This window comes from Pinus tabuliformis, chromosome 2_2 (genome assembly GCF_031772625.1).
Source record: "Pinus tabuliformis cultivar Carrire ecotype Pingquan chromosome 2_2, CPIR1, whole genome shotgun sequence".
Classification (NCBI taxonomy): domain Eukaryota; kingdom Viridiplantae; phylum Streptophyta; class Pinopsida; order Pinales; family Pinaceae; genus Pinus; species Pinus tabuliformis.
In genome coordinates, this window is record NC_142300.1 from 559,005,539 (window position 1) to 559,022,400 (window position 16,862).

At 36.1% G+C, this 16,862-nt stretch overlaps 1 protein-coding gene and 1 pseudogene across 1 annotated transcript; one reads left to right on the forward strand and one right to left on the reverse strand.

The window, feature by feature from the left end:
* Positions 1 to 570: 570 nt before the first annotated feature.
* On the reverse strand, positions 571 to 1,494 carry LOC149193865 (uncharacterized). Its single transcript, XM_089404952.1, has one exon. It carries the CDS (start codon positions 1,396 to 1,398, stop codon positions 925 to 927), a length of 474 nt encoding a protein of 157 aa, XP_089261078.1. The 5' UTR covers positions 1,399 to 1,494; the 3' UTR covers positions 571 to 924.
* Positions 1,495 to 13,806: 12,312 nt separating this feature from the next.
* LOC149193866 (polyadenylate-binding protein RBP45 pseudogene) lies at positions 13,807 to 14,196 on the forward strand (annotated as a pseudogene).
* Positions 14,197 to 16,862: the final 2,666 nt, after the last annotated feature.

The following is a 16,862-nucleotide window of genomic DNA, read 5'->3' on the forward strand; positions in this document are numbered from 1 at the left end:
GCTTATTACCTTTGTGTTTTTTTCATAGCTAAGCCCAACTTAAGTCAAGAGCCTCAATGTTGAATAGAAAAACAATTTTCTCATTTGAAAGATGTTGTCACCAAGATTATTTGAGGCTCAATCAAAACTAGATACAACATAGGACAATTTTTATTTCCCACATATAGCTTCCACCTTAGATCTGCCTCATAAGATTTGAACTAATAACCTGATAAGTCCTAAACAACACCCGAATCAACTCACCTATACCCCACCCATGAATATAACTACTACTTGTCTTTACTACCTTCTTAAGATTATGATGAGAAGTGTTGAGAAGTATGAATTTCCACCAAATAGAATTTCTCACCTTCTTGAAAAGAGAGTATGAATTTGCGATCCAACAACATTAAAACCTTAAACATTGAAATGAGACCTAGATCTTAAATCCTCTACCGTAAAATCTAGATCTAGATCTAAATGTAATCTTGATTATCTTGTATGCTGTTGAACGCCGTGAATCCCAGATTCAAACCATGTGTAAACACAAACAGCCTTCGTTTTAACTTGCAGTCATCTGAGATTCCTGGATAAAAGGCTTTTGATAAACTATAGAAAGTATTTCTTTATATGTATTAATGTACACTCTAATCAGCTCAGACCCTTTTCAGTCAGAGGCCTCATATTTCCCAGAGTCTTGTGATCGGTAAATACATTTTGCTTGCAAATTTTCCTATTGCTATTAGGACACATCTATCTTTTTACTGTACAGCAACAGTCGCCTGACATATTTTCCCGGACAGATTTGAAGGCGGCGCAAGGGCCAGTGCTCAGAACGAAAGACCCTCAATTTTTCTGCAACGGCTGAATCCTCTGTAACACGCCATTCTCGGATTATTCGATGGAGGGTTAATATTCACAATAACTGGAAGGGAATGAGGATCTTCATACCGACATATCTACTTGGGCTGTGGTCATATGGCACAGCCTGCTGGGCCGGGGCTGGAAAGACGTTTTCCTTCGCATGTGGTGGCTAGAGGGGCGTATGAGAGTAGTGAGAGCTCTTCTCACCCATTCTCCTTCCACACCGCCGATTCTTCCGAGCGAATTCGCCATGGCAGATCTCCTCGCATTTAACTGAGAATGCGCAGAAGAAGAAGTATTGCTTTTTCTGTGAAGATGGCAACGAAACGAACCTGGATGATTTGTCGGCGAACACATGCACGCCTTCCGAGGAGAAGAAATGCCTTTCCCGGGATCGAACGGGGCTCGAACCTGCGACGTTTTGCTGCGAGAAACAGATCCTGAGGAGGCTAAATTGGGAGATTTGGGGGAAACAGAAGAGGCAAATGGATTGGCTCGTGTAGGCGGCGAGAGGTATTTGGTATTGGCTCTCGAATTTCTTTCGAACTCCATCATTATGCTTCTCGCCGGGCGAGGAAGGGCAGGGAAGGGCAGAGCAGAGCAAGGCAGCGCAAAATGCGTTGGGTAGGTTGTGTGGAAAACCGAGGAGATCGAAGTGTGTTGATTTATAATGAATTCCCCCAAACTGTTTAGTATTCATTTGCTAGGGTTCCGTTAGGATTCTTCGAGGCCTGGACCGCGGCAGTTTTCAGTATTGACAGCGACTTTTCATCGTTCGCTTCTTACGGTCCGAGAGGCCCACAGGGATAAGGCCCGGTTTCGCCGAATGACTTTAGATGAAAAGCTGGCGCGCTTCCAAACTTTTCTGCCAGAAAAAGCCAAACGGTTTCCTGTACTTGTTGGCGATCTGATCGTAGGTCTCCCGTGAAATGAGTCAAGGCGTGGGCGGCGTGCATGGACCCGTTCGATGTATGTCAAATCCTTTGGGCGGGCGGTGGGAGCCAGGGAATCGTTCATCTAACTTTGTGTTTTATAATTTTGCTTTTCTTAACTCACATAAGAAAATGTTTTTTATTTTTATTTTTATTTTTAATTTTAAATTATAATTAAAATTAAAATTAAGTTATGAATTTTAAAAATTAGAGTTTAAGTTGTTGAACCGGTAGAATTTTATTTTTTGGGATTTTTAAAATGGTTGAATTTATTTATATATTTAAAAATGTATTTTAAACAATAAAAAATTACAATTTTACTTAAAATTGTATTATTGAATTTCAATAAAAAAATTTATTTTTTTTATAAGTTAAATTGCACCTTAAAATTTTATTGCACCTAGTGTGATGTCGTCTTGTTCTATTATGTTATATAAACATTTTGACTAGATCAAAATAAAATAAAAATAAAGCAATGTTAAAATAAAATTTGTAAATTATTATTTTTTTCATCAATTTTTGTTGGGTAGTTCAGATAAATTTGAAATAGAAACAAAAATAATCTTATGTTAAAATAACAATATAAGTTATTATTATTTTTAAATAAATTTCTTTGCGCAGATCCAGTCACTGTGGTTTTGAGCTCCAAGTGTATGAGAACATATGGTATTCATTTGGAATATAGCTTATTTAAATAGATGAATTAAACCAACTTACATCCATCTTAACTAGGATCTACCAAGTGTGGAGAGTGATCAAATCTCTCGACATGTGAATATCTTAAGATACATAAAGATACGATCCCTTTAAGAGTTTGGTATATCAAAGTTAAATTAATCTTGTTGTTTTTATTAGATTGAGAAATGTTCTCCAACTAGTATGGAAGATTATGTGGTCCTATCCTATTATGGTATGTAAACATTTTGACATTGTCAAATTACATAAAAATAAAAATAAAATAAAATAATAAACAATAATTATAATTATTAATTAAAAAAAATTTACGTCTCCGAATTACATAAAAATAAAATAGAAAAAATAAAAATAAAAAATTAATTATAATTAATAATTAAACCTAGGTAGATCCATTTTTACTCTTGATCTTTTAAGTGCCAATAAGGATCAAATCTTGAGGTGAAAACCTTGATTGATAGATCCTGAGCTAAAATGGATTTAGATTGGTGTCAGCGATATTTTAATTCGCTACCAACTGCGAGTAAGTAAAGCTTAATATAAACTTTCTTAGTTTTTATTTGGTATTTTTGTTTAAAAATAATTAAAAATCTGTTAGAATTTCAAACTATTACATGGTTTTGTTTTTGAGTAATTTTTTTATCAATTTTATTAAAAAATTCAGTAATATTATTTACAAAAATTAAATGCTGGATTTTTTTTCACTTGAATCTCTTTATACACTCATTTTAAACAACTTAAATTCATAATTATACCAAAAATTATATACTCCCATTCAACACTAAAAACAAAAAATATATAATATAGCTAATAATAATTACACTACTCTCAAATCATTTCGTATTCATGAAAATTACGCATTACTTATTTGATTTTTAAAAATTAATATATGTGAATCAAAATTCCTTTCATCTTATCTCATTCTGATTTTTGAAAATTAACGCGTGGTTTAAGATTCCCTTTTGAAAATTAACATGTGTGGTTTAACATTCCCTTCATCTTATCTTCATTTTATGGACAGGGAATGATTGGTTAGCCACCCTGCTTTATTTTGAATTCATATTCTCAATTATCTGAAGCACTTTATCTCGGATAAAGTTGAATAGAAACGTAGACGTAAAGGTGCAATTGATGTGGTTTGCTGACAATTCTACACAAGTACGTAACCTACCAGATACACTGTTACTTTTTTTAAATTGCAAGTTTGGTATTTTTGGACACACAATTAATTCCAAGGACATGGACATGGACATGTCACTGCCAGATTTAATGTCGGTTTTGGGATTTAGAGATACGGTTATCTTTAAGTTGATTGCAGATTTTTGGAATATTCTGAGATTCGATGGATATGGGTGTGGTCAATTTTTTGACCACAGATCCCGGAATATTACGGAAATCTACAATCAAATTAAGTTCACCGGATACAGAGTTCATCCCACCACATGTTACTTTTAAGTGAGTAGATATATATAACTAAATTTTAGTTTTAATTTTTTTCTCTTTTAGCAAAACTGAGTAAGATTGATGTGCAATAAAAAAAATTTCACAGAAAATTAATACTAAACCTTATACCAACTAAGAAATTTTAATCAAATTAATACTAAACCTTATAACAACTAATTGACATAAAAAAATTCAATCAAACTAATATTAAACCTATCAAACTAATATTAAACCTTATACCAACTATAATTGACATAAACCTTATACCAACTATAATTGACATAAAGAAATTCAAGGAAATGGAACTGGTGATCAAAACTAAGTAGGATTGATGTGCAATAAAGAATTTCCCAGAAAATTAATACTAAACCTTATACCAAATAATTGACCTAAAGTAATTTTAATCAAATTAATACTAAAACCTTATACCAACTAATTGACATAAAGAAAATCAATCAAATTAATACTAAACGTTATACCAACTAATTGACATAAAGAAATTCAAGGAAATGGAACTGGTGATCAAATTAAGACTAAACCATATACTAACTGACCTACTGCATATGGAGTGACGTACACATCTGTAACCATTATATGCAGAAAATCGGTTTTAAACTGATAATATAACTTAAATAAAATGTTAGTTTCACATATTTTATTGGGGAATTAATTAATTTTATAGGATTAAAATTATATTGGATTATCAATTAATTTTATAATTAGTATAGATTTATTTTAATTATAAATTTTATTGGGGAATCAATTAATTTTATAATTAGTATAGATTTATTTTAATTATGGATTTAATATGAGTTGAGACATCAAATTTTTTTATGTGTAAATTTATTTTTGAGTGTAAAAATTAATGTGTAATTTTTTATAGTTTAAATTGTATTTTTGAATTTTATATATATATATATATATATATATATATATATATATATATATATATATATATATATATATTACATAACAAGTTATTAATAAATTATTTCTTGCATTGAGCCATTTTATCCACGCACATTAAACTTGTTTTTTTATTAATATATATTTTAAGTACAAGTCAATATTAATTCATATTAAAATATTTTATTCATAATATTTTATTCTATACAACATTAAAAAAATTTCTTTCATTCTTTTTCTATGTATTATGAAGTTGATATCACGTATTAAAATATTTTTGATAAATATAAAGTGTAGACATCTCACTCACATATTTGTTCTTACTTCTAATTAATTTACATGATATTATATTAGGTTATATAGACAATTACTTAAATAACTATAGTGCAAATATTTTATTTTTATTTTAAATGAAACAAACACACTGACTATAAAATAAGCCGTTTAGCTTAATAATTTTTTTATTTATTAAAACTTCAATAATTATTCATTATAATTATCACAAATTTAATACAAAACAATATTAATTATACAATTAGCAAATATATAGTCAAAATTTATATATAATTATGTATTTAAAAATTATATTTAATTTTAAATATTTCAAAATTATAAAAAAAATTAACACAAAATTCTAATTTACTTTAAAATCAATTATCTAATCAACTATATTATATTCATATATTATATTCATGAAACATACACTCGTTATAACTCTGCAATCATCCTCCCTATTATATCAAAACAATACACACTTCCTTTTTCTCAATCCTATGTATCCAATGCCCAGCTCCCTTCAAAAGTGCTATATACCAATCTAGGGGAGAGATTCCTAATGTTGTGCAGGGACCAGTAATTGATATAGTACTGGTCCCACCAAACACCCATAAATTGAGACTTTTGAAACCAATATTTAAACAAAAATAAATAACATTAAGTATAAATAAGTATTAATTTATGTCCAAAATTTCCCCATACATTAACTGGGCCCACAATTGTCCATAAATAGTATTTTACTACTTAAGACTGCAAACCATATTGACCCAACTAGAAAACAGCTAAAACCATAAAGGCTTCCAAAATGGTCTATTCCAGAAGTACAAAGCAGCAGTCATTTCAACCCTCACTCATCAGAACTGCAGCTTTGCATCCCAAATAAATATGCCTACTTGCACATAACAAAAGGGAATGTATGTCAGCCATAACTGTTGTGTTGTTCAACAACTAAACACCCTATGTTCAATAAATGACACCCAACGCAAGAACATTTAAACCCACTTTGTTCAATAAATGACACCTAGACCCAATAACTGCAATAAATGACACCCAACTCACTCTATTTCTCATTAAAACAGATCAAAGCACATGGATCAACAAATAACCAATTCTCAACCATTAGATCACATCAAATTAAATCCATACCACACATTCAAAATGAAGTCATTGCAATCCATGTGGATCCATGTCCACCAATTAAATTCAAGTGCCCAAAACTAAAAGAAGTCCACCCACTGTTGAAGTTGCATCTTATGCTTTCAAACTATTCAGTAAACTTGAAGACAACATCACAAAACAGTTGCCAATTAATCCAGGTTAGTTATATGAATTACAACTCATTCTTCTTACAGTTCTGTTTTCATTGTTTTCATTTATCAGATTTCTTACATGATCTGTCTGACCATAACTGCTAGAAGGATACCTAGATGGTTTCACAAACAACCATTGAAAGTCATTGTTCTTACAGATCTGTTTTCATTCTTTTCATTGTTTACATTTATCAGAATTCTTACATGATCTGTCTGGCCATAACTGCTAAAAGGATACCTGGATGGTTTCACAAACAACCATTGAAAGTCATTGTTCTTACAGTTCTGTTTTCATTGTTTTCATTTATCAGAGTTCTTACATGATCTGTCTGGCCATAACTGCTAAAAGGATACCTGGATGGTTTCACAAACAGCCATTGAATAAAAAGTAGGTTCTAAATACAGCTATTTAGAAAAGTTAAAACCATTCCTTAAAATAAAAAAAAAATGAATGCCTTCAACATACTTAATTTTTTCAGTTCAATTTTCTAAAACTTTTTATGACTGATAAGTCCATTCCAAAGCTGATCACAGCTGCAAGTTGTTCCCAACATAGAATCAGCTGTTCCCAACATAGAATTTATGTCTGGAATGGTGGCCATGGACTGCAATGGAGAAGTTGCAGTACTGAGACATTTTTGGCAATGCCAAACAGCAAAAAAAATGGAAAATGATATTTGAAACAACTATCATAGAATCCTACTTGAATCCATATAAAAGTTGCTAAATTGATGAACTATGGATTTACTTGGAATGACATTTGCAAAATTTTGACACTGCCCTATGAAAGTGAAACATTTACTCTCATTATGAAAACAGATGAATACATGGAAAAATCCAGTGTGAACGAAAAAAATACTAAATATTCAGAGTAACTCGAGAATATTGAAATGCTCGATAAGTTCCCCGCGGAAAGAGGATTTGCATTAAATCGAAGGCTAGAAAATGTGAATTCATATTGATGTGCAATATTAATATGATTTATCACTTCTGGTGCTCCCATATCCAAACTTCAACAGCTTGAGAAAGAGAATCTTTTGAAATTGGATGTACAATTTCATAGTTGTGTCATTGGTCATATAAAAGTTGCTAAATTGATGAACAGGCAGGCAATTGAGAGACCACAAGGCTGATCACAGCTGCAAGTTGTTCCCAACATAGAATTTATGCCTGGAATGGTGGCCATGGACTGCAATGGAGAAGTTGCAGTACTGAGACATTTTTGGAAATGCCAAACAACAAAAAAAATGGAAAATGATATTTGAAACAACTATCATAGAATCCTACTTGAATCCATATAAAGGTTGCTAAACTGATGAACAGGCAGGCAATTGAGAGACTACAAAGTACTTTGCAATGAGAGACTACGAAGTAATGCAATTCGATTTCCTGTAACATACATGTTGATAATTTCCTGTAATAAAGGAAAAGAATTTTTGTAGAAGTAATAAAGCATAATTTACAAATATTCTAATGTCTAAATGCATGCAATAATTTTACAGGTTGTTGCATCTATGGAAAAAGGAAGTTACTCTGCTCGTACAAGGAGAAGTGGCAGGAGAGGGACAAGGGGTGCACAACTGCGATGCACATCGCCTGATGATGACAGACCAGCTGATGTCAATGCCAACAATGCACCAGGGAACATTGTTGAGGATGACCATGTGGCAGCAGCTGATGTTAACACACCATCAGCCATAGAACCACCATCAACAACAGTCCAAGGGGCAAGTTCAACTAAAAAGATCAGTGCTATAAGAGGATGGACAAAAGAACAAATGTTAGTTGCAATTGACGACATAGATTTTAATGGATACTCAGTTCGGGCATCTGCAAAAAAACATGGTATTCCTCCCTCATCAATACATTATTGGATAAATGGACTGACTCATACAAAACGTAGAGGGCCTCTTACAGTTATGACTGAGGAGGAGGAGGCCAAGGTGGTTGAGTGGTGTAAAGAGATGGCCCAACTAGGGCATGGGCTAGAGTTGATACAACTCAAATCAACAGTTGCTCAAATCTGTCAAGGGAGGCCAAACCCATTCAAATATGGGTTTCCTGGTAAATCATGGTGGTTTGGGTTTAAAAAAAGGCATCCAGAACTTGTATTGCGTACTGCTAAGGGCCTTGACAGAGACAGAGCATTAAATTTGCGCCCTGCAGTTGTGCAAAAGTTCTATGACACACTTTCTAGTGCTTACGATAAACATTCTTATGGAGAAGACCATATATGGAACTGTGATGAAATAGGTTTACAGGCAGGGAGGAATTGAGGCATGCGAGTAATTGCCAAGAGAGGGAGCCGAAATGTGCCAAAGATTTTTCCCAAGAGCAGGGAGTGGATAACTATTTTATGTTGTGGCAATGCAATTGGTACTTCAATCCCAGGATTTTATCTATTCAGAGGTAAAAATCAACTGAAAAACTATATATAGAACTGTGAACCAGGTGCATGCATGGCTGCACATCCCCATGCATGGATGACTAAAGAACTGTTTCTAAGTTGGATTTTCCACTTTGCTGCATCGGTACTAGGTGGCGTCTCACCTAATAACAGATTAGATGGCCATGGGAGCCACATGGCTGTACAAACAATTGAGGAAGCAAACAATTTAGGCATCGACCTGTTGACATTGCCAGCTCATACCACTCACAGACTTCAACCCCTTGATGTTAGTGTGTTTGGCCCTTTCAAGAACTATTTCAGGTCGGAGTGCACTGCATGGATGGCAAAGAATCTAGGGGTTGAGGTGAAAAGGTTTGAGCGAGCAGAGCTTGCAAGTAAAGCTTTTAAAAGGGCTTTGACACCATCAAATATCAAGGCTGGCTTTAGGAGGACAGGAATCTGGCCACTAAACTATGATGCTCTTATGCATGATACTGGTTGTAGCCAAGTGTTTCATGTGGATGGTCAGGAAGAAGGGAATGCCCAAACAGGTGTTGAAGTGCAAGAAGTAGATGACCAAGATGATGTTGTTGCAGCTGGTAATATGATTTCCCTGTCTCAAGGACACTTATATGCTGAAGATGATGAAACTGTATGTGAAACACAATATAACAATGAACAAATTCGTAGTAACATGGAGATCGTTCCACCAACTCAAGAACATGAAATTCCTGTTGCTGATATTGTTAATGATATTGTTGAACATGCAGTTGACAATGACCAATTGACATTGCCAAGCCAAGTAACCCCACCTTCATGGCTAGCAGAAGCAATGATCAATATGAATGCACATAGTGTCTCAGCAACCAATGAAGAAATCATGAACATGCCCTCACAACCAGCAGAATTGAACAGTGAAATTGTTCATTTTTTGTGGACAATAGATCAATGGAAGAAGATGAAGGACATAATGAGGCATCAAATGAAGATAATGATATAGTTCAATCAGTTCCAACAGATACTGAAAGGGAAGTACCAAGCAATGACATGCAGGTGGGAGGGGTGGAGAAGACACTTGGATGGTTCCTAAAGCTACCAGTAGAGAGAGTATCAATGAAAAAAAAACAAGGTGCACCACGTAGTCTTCGTCTGGGTCGAAGCTCACAATTACTCACCTCAGAGGACTATATAAACTTGTTAGTTGAGTCTGAAAAAAAGAAATTTGAAATGCAAGAATTAAAACAAAAAAAGAAGGATCTAGTCAAGGAGAAGAAGGCAACAAGGATTGTTGCAGCACAAAGTCGAGCAGATGAAAGGATTGAAAGAGATAAAGCAAGGCAAGTTAAGGACCAACAAAAGCAAATGGCAAGACAGGAAAAGGAAAAACGAAAGGCACAACAAATGCTTGAAAAGGAACAAGGGATGATCAACGATACAAGAATAGCTAATGAAACTAGCATTATTTCAAACTCATTGGACTCCATTGCAGATAATACACCATTATTCCAAGATCTCATAAACATTCAAGTGCCCCACTATCAAACTGAGGGTTTACCCACTTGCCTTGTTCCTACCAGAGTTGGTGTCAATTCTCTGTATGCTCATTACACACCTCCACTTAATGCAGGGGTCAATAGTGCAAATGTGAGGTATGGGTACTCAGTACCTCCATGGTTGGAAGCTGCAAATTGGAATCAATCATATGGCAGCAATCAACCATTTCCTAATCAGCCCTTGACTGGTAGGCCAACCTACCTGGCTCAAGAAGGTAACTCGGGGAGTTTTGGCACTCAAGATTCTCAGGGCCATAAAGAATAGGGGTGTCATATGTTTTTGGTTCTAACCACATTATGATGTGGATTTTGGATGGATTGTATCTTTTTCTTGGCACAGAAACATTTTGGCTTACAACACTAGATTGTATCTTTTTCTTGTCACAAAAACATTTTGGCTTACAACACTAGATTGTATCTTTTTCTTGTCACAGAAACATTTTGGCTTACAACCTAGTAGTGATTTCTTGTGGCAACCTAACTGTGTGTTGAAAAGAAATTTTCAATGGAATATGTCTTTCTGTAAAATATTAATTATGATAAAATTATTTCTATAAGTTATTCTATGTGTCAAAGCACATGGATCCGGTACAACACCTGTCCACCGTGGAGGTCCACGTGTTGGGCATCGTGTCATCCCATAAAATTTTATGTCCGTGCCATTTCCTCCGTTTGTTTGGGGTCATTGCTGCGATGTTTGGGAATTCAATAATAACATTCCATTCCAACTCTAGACAAGAGATAATGGCCAAAGGCTTAGGAAAATGGCTAAATACAAAAATCAAATGACCAAACAGTCTCAAATGAGGAGGCAATCTACCTCATAATAAGTTTTATTAAATGTCAAAAAGCCACTGATAATTTTATTCATTGAGGGGACACTTGAGAAATTGAGAGCACTCATTATCAAGTTGCATATGAAAAAGGCTAAATACAGAAATCACATGACCAGATAGTATTATCTCATAATAAGTTTTTGAGAGCACTCATTATTAAGTAAAGTAGGAAAAAACCTTCAAATTTAAATTCAGATATTCAAAATCCTAGTTCCATGTCCAAACATAGAACGCTAAAATAACAACACCCCATCTCAATATAATTGTTGTAAATATAATTTTTGTAAATATGATAATAACCTAAATCCTTAAGGAAATGAAGTTTAATCATCCTCCTATGTATTTCTAACCAATAACCATACCTAAACCCAAATCTCTTCTCAACCCCACAAAAAACAGGACACAAAAATTTCAATTGAGGTGGCTACAAACTGCAACAATTGAGTAAAACTGGCATCATTTAATCATCTTCTCATCCCCAAAAATAAACAGGACACAAAAATTTCAATTGCGGTGGCTACCATTGAAAAAATATTTCAAGGAGAGCAACAAAAGACATATTACCAATATGGAGGAAAATTAAAGAGGTTCCCATATCTGGAAGTTTCTAAGAGATGGTACACATGTAACTCACTCCAAGGGCATGGATTCCAGGAAACAACAAAGATATCTAGATTTGGAATGATAATGTCATGGGGAACAAACCATTAATTACTAATATTGAATTGATTCATCTTAAGTTATAAATGGGTGATAACAATATAAATTATTTTTTTGTTATTTCCTCGTGGTCAAATTAGTTAGGTTGATGGAAATGATGGTTTTTAAGGGATCCCCCCTAGCCACTGTGGCCTAGAGTTTCTAAATTATTCTTAATCCTAGGTGGATGCACTCCTTAGGATATTCAATCTAAGGCTTAAAGTGTTGAGACAGGGAATTTCCATGTTAATAATCGAGGTTTGAATTAGAGCAGGAATAGAGCACTGGAAAATAAGTTGTTGGTCAATTTTGATAGCGTTGCATATGCAGCATTCACTCAAAAAAAGAGAATTGCTTTGATGTTGATCTGAATCAAAGTTGATTCATGATTCACTCACAATTCCTGTTAGATGGAGTCATGGACACAACCTTATGAAATGCAACACATAACAGGCCATAACAATAAAATAACAAATTCGATACACCATTCCCATATACTTCTAAAGATATACAGCACTAGAAAAGAGCAAACTTTACTCAAAATAACGAATAATGTACCAATAACATTTATGACCATTTTCCAAGTAAAATCTTATAAAGGTGGTCAATGAGCCCTTGACAATGACCAACTATATCTGTAGCATTCCTTCAAAAAAAGAAAATTGCTTTAATGTTGATTTGAGTTAGAGTTTATTCATGACTCAGCAAGCATAACTCGCAACTGCTGTTACATGGACACAACCTTATTAAATGTAACACATAACAAGCCATTAGAAAGATAGTTCCAACATCTCATTCTTACAATAAAATAACAGATTCGACACTCCATTCCCATATACTTCTGAAGGTACATAACAGTAGAATAGAGAAAACTTAACTAAAAATAACAAATAATGTACTAATAAGAATTGAGTGTTTTCTAAGTAAAATTTTATAAAGTTGGTCAATGAGGCCTTGACAATGAGCAACCACACCTGTGGAAGCTCGTACTCAATTACCAAAGTACTCTAATGCAAGTCAAACGTCAGCAGAAAAGGACTATGGATATCCTTCATTCGCAAGCAAACACAACCGCAACCATTCATGGGTGGGGCAAATGAAATTTCACCCATCTGTGAAAGAACTGAATGGTGCCAAGACAAAATAATTTATCATCGTCCTGAAGATCCCTTTACATGAACATCTGTGCTTACGGTACAAGAATGAGTATTGAAAACATAAAATAATTATTGGTATTTCTGCTTTAATTTTCCCATCTCATCCCATTTAAGACAACTATGAGACAATATCCATCATAAGCTTCTTTCTCACAGAACTAAGCAGTAATTTCCAGCTTCTAATGAATCATAAATTTTGAAAAAATAATCATGTCTATCAGCATAACATACATGCAAGAATTAACTTGCAGTTTTAACAGGCCAGACAAGCATCAACAAATAAGAACAAAAAACTATGCTTGCCAGTCTAAATAATGTCCAAGTCAGTCAACTGCCTCCCCTTTCAAAATTATTCTTAATCCTAGGTGGATGCACTCCTTAGGATATTCAATCTAAGGCTTAAAGGGGATGGGGAAATTCAATCTTCAAAGTCAAATATGGATACATGTAACAATTATTATCCCTTCCTCTTCCATAATGAACTCAAATTTTCAACCAATTTTGGCATTACGATGGACTACCAAATATTAATATCTTATATTGGATGATAATACATATCAAGAGGGTTTCCTCCGTTTGTTTGGGGTCATTGCTGCGATGTTCCATTTTCCCTTTGTCTTTCTGCTCGGGGCAGGTTCTGGTTCAAAATTTCCCCAGCCTTAATACAATTTTATCATACCCATCGAGCTGCCATTGATTTACTGGAGCGCGCGTTACTGTATTTGGGTTTTGGCCCCAGCCACCCCAACCCCAACCCCGACCTCAGGTTATGGTGTGGCAATCCCCGCAACAAGAGAGCTCCGCTAGGGAGATCAGGACCCTCTGGTTTGGCGGTTTGCAGCACTGGATGGATGAGAATTATCTGCACCGATGTTTAGCTTATGCCCGGGACCTTCATTCCATTAAGATTATTCGCAATAAGCAGACTAGGCAATCAGAGGGTTATGGCTTCTTAGAGTTTGCGAGCCAGGCAGTGGCCCAGATGGCTCTCCAAAAAAATGGCATACAGATGCCCAGGGCTGAACAATTTTATAGGTTAAATTGGGCAATGAATAGCGGTACAGAAAAGCGTTCGGAAGATTTTACTATATTTGTGGGAGATTTGGCATTTGGTGACACAGACGAGTTGCTACAAGAGACCTTCAGAGCTGTATACTAATCTGTAAAAGGGGCAAAGGTTATTACTGATAACATTACAGGCCGTTCAAAAGGATATGGGTTTGTAACATTTGGGGATGGGAATGAGCAGGTTCAGGCTATAACAGAGATGAATGGAATGCTTTGTTCCTCTAGGCCTATGCGAATAGGTCCCGCCATAACAAAATAGACTACGAAAACAGCGAAAACAACGAAAATTCACAAATACCATAAAGACACAAACAACATCAAAATATCCATAAAAACACTAAACCCTTATCCACAAAACCCTAAACCCTGCCATAGAAAGTTTACAAAATATCCAAACAGAGTTGTTTGTGTTGAAAAGCACAGAGAAATTGCTGGTAGGATTAAAATCCTACCGGTGACAGTCGTCGACCTTCCTCGGAGCTCGCCAGACCACCTCCACACCTGCAATGAGAAGAAAAAGCCATTAGACAACAGAAAACCAGCAAAAAAACCTGCACAAAACAGCAAATTAAACAATTACCTTGAGCTCGGTAAAACTGCAATAGGCTTCTCCCCAAGCAACAAAAACTGAGAATAAGACCACCATCAGAGAAACCCTAAACAACTAGCAGTTCAGAATGACTAAGAAATCCAGGCAGAAAACCACAAGAAAAGCAGAAGAGATGTTCCAACCACAAACCCTAAACCTCGAACAAACATTCGCACCAGTACCTGCATACCAGACGGAGTGCGCAGGTCCACAAACCCTAAACCTCGAACAAACGCTTCCAACAACACATTCATAACAGACGACGCGCGCAGGTTCTGGGTCCATCCCATGCCATCTTTGGTGGGGGGCTTCGCCCAACAACCGGCCGCGAGCAGAAAGACATAGGGAAAATGGAACATCGTAGCAATGACCCCAAACAAACGATCAAAATGGTGTGGACACAAAGTTTTATGTTAAGACACGATGCCCAACACATGGAGCTCCACGATGGACAGTTGTCATACCGGCTCCATGCGCTTTATCACGTGGTTTTCCGACATGGCGGGGAGGGCGCACAGGTAATGGCGACCCTCCCCTATAACATATTTCGTAAACATGGGTTGAATCGAACCACACATATTAAATTCTTTAACAAGTTAATTCATCGTACAACTATGATATCAGGGAAAAAAAAAAAAATATCTTCGTACAACTATGAAAAAAAAAAAGAAAATCCTAATAATGTGAGCATTAATAGCTTCTTAACATAATAATTATACGATTTTTTCGTATAATTATGAAAAATCAGAAAAAAAAATCTATATTAATAACTCCTCTCATCTACAAAAATAAGAGTCATCTCAAAATGCCTGGACTCCATCTCATTCACCCTTAAATAAGTGGATATTTCCATGGGTAACAAAGTGTGATTGGAATAGTAATTCAGCTTCGTTTTTTTCAAGCGATCCCTCTGCTAGGGTTTCTGAGACTGTGTCGGCGGCCTCGGCCCTCTGGGCGTCTGAGCGGGCTCCCTTCTCGTGTCCTGTTTTGCTTTGCTGCGCTGCGCCTCCGGCTGGGTGATTAACTGCGCTGTGTTCTGGCTCTAGGCTTGGATTCTCGGATTTGCAGGGGCGCTGGGGGAATGAGCTGAGTTCCCTTGTTGCGCTCCTTTGCTGCAGTCATGGGTGATCCTGGGGGTGGGGAATCCTCTCCCACCCCTCCGCTTTCCTCTGAAGAAGCCTTCCGACGATTATTAACGCAGAAAGGAAAGAAACGTCCTGCCCCAGATATCCAAAAATTCATTAAAAAACTTGAGGAAGTGCCTGAGATAGCCCTGCAAGAAGATCAGCCGATCAAAATTGCTCTTGCCCTTGCTGATAGAGGACTGGTCGGGCAATTTATGGGGTGTTGGCCCTCTACAAAAACCACGGACGATTGGATTCAACGCAACTGGAGGCCTCAGCTGAAGAACAGTGTGATCTGTTATGCGGTAGGTAGAGGTTTCTTCATTTTCGAGTTCACCACCAAAGAAGACCGAGATCTGGTTTTCAGGAATGGACCGTATTTCATGGGAAATAAGGGTCTGTATCGCAATAAATGGACCCCGGACTTCGATCCCTCAGTAGATGTTCCGAAGGAAGTTCCAGTCTGGGTTAGGCTCCCCAACCTTCCGATCCACTACTGGAGCTATCAGTCATTGCAAAGGATTGGGAACGGTCTGGGCAGATTCATTGACAAAGCAGACAATAAAGGCCAATACACTTGTGCAAGAATCTGCATGGAAGTTGACTTAGAGGCTGGTCTCCCCGAAGCGATTAAAATCACAGTGGGAGAATGGCATCACTATCAAAAGCTGGACTACGAACAACTACCGTTCAAATGCAGAACGTGTCATGAACACGGACACTTCCAACGGAATTGCCCCAAATCCCAGGCCGGGACTAAGGAGGACGAGGAAGGATGGAAAGAAATCAAAAGAGGCAAGGCTATCCCAAGAACATCAGAGAAGAAAAATTATGGTTCAGGGGAGAAGCCGCAGTCCAATCTGAAGACCAATGAAGATCCAAAAGTTGGAACCTCCTCCGGAGGGAACGCAGAAACCATCGAGACTCAAGAAGCACCTGAAAACTCAATGAAGGAAGCAAAAGAAACGGGTACTGAAATAATCACCCCCCCAACCTCAGGAGGCAATGAAGGAAATAAAGATAATGAAGAACACATAAGCTTGG

Excerpts from the sequence above, each read along its gene's own strand:
- LOC149193865 (XM_089404952.1), bottom strand. The coding sequence starts at position 1,398 with ATGATGGAGTTCGAAAGAAATTCGAGAGCCAATACCAAATACCTCTCG.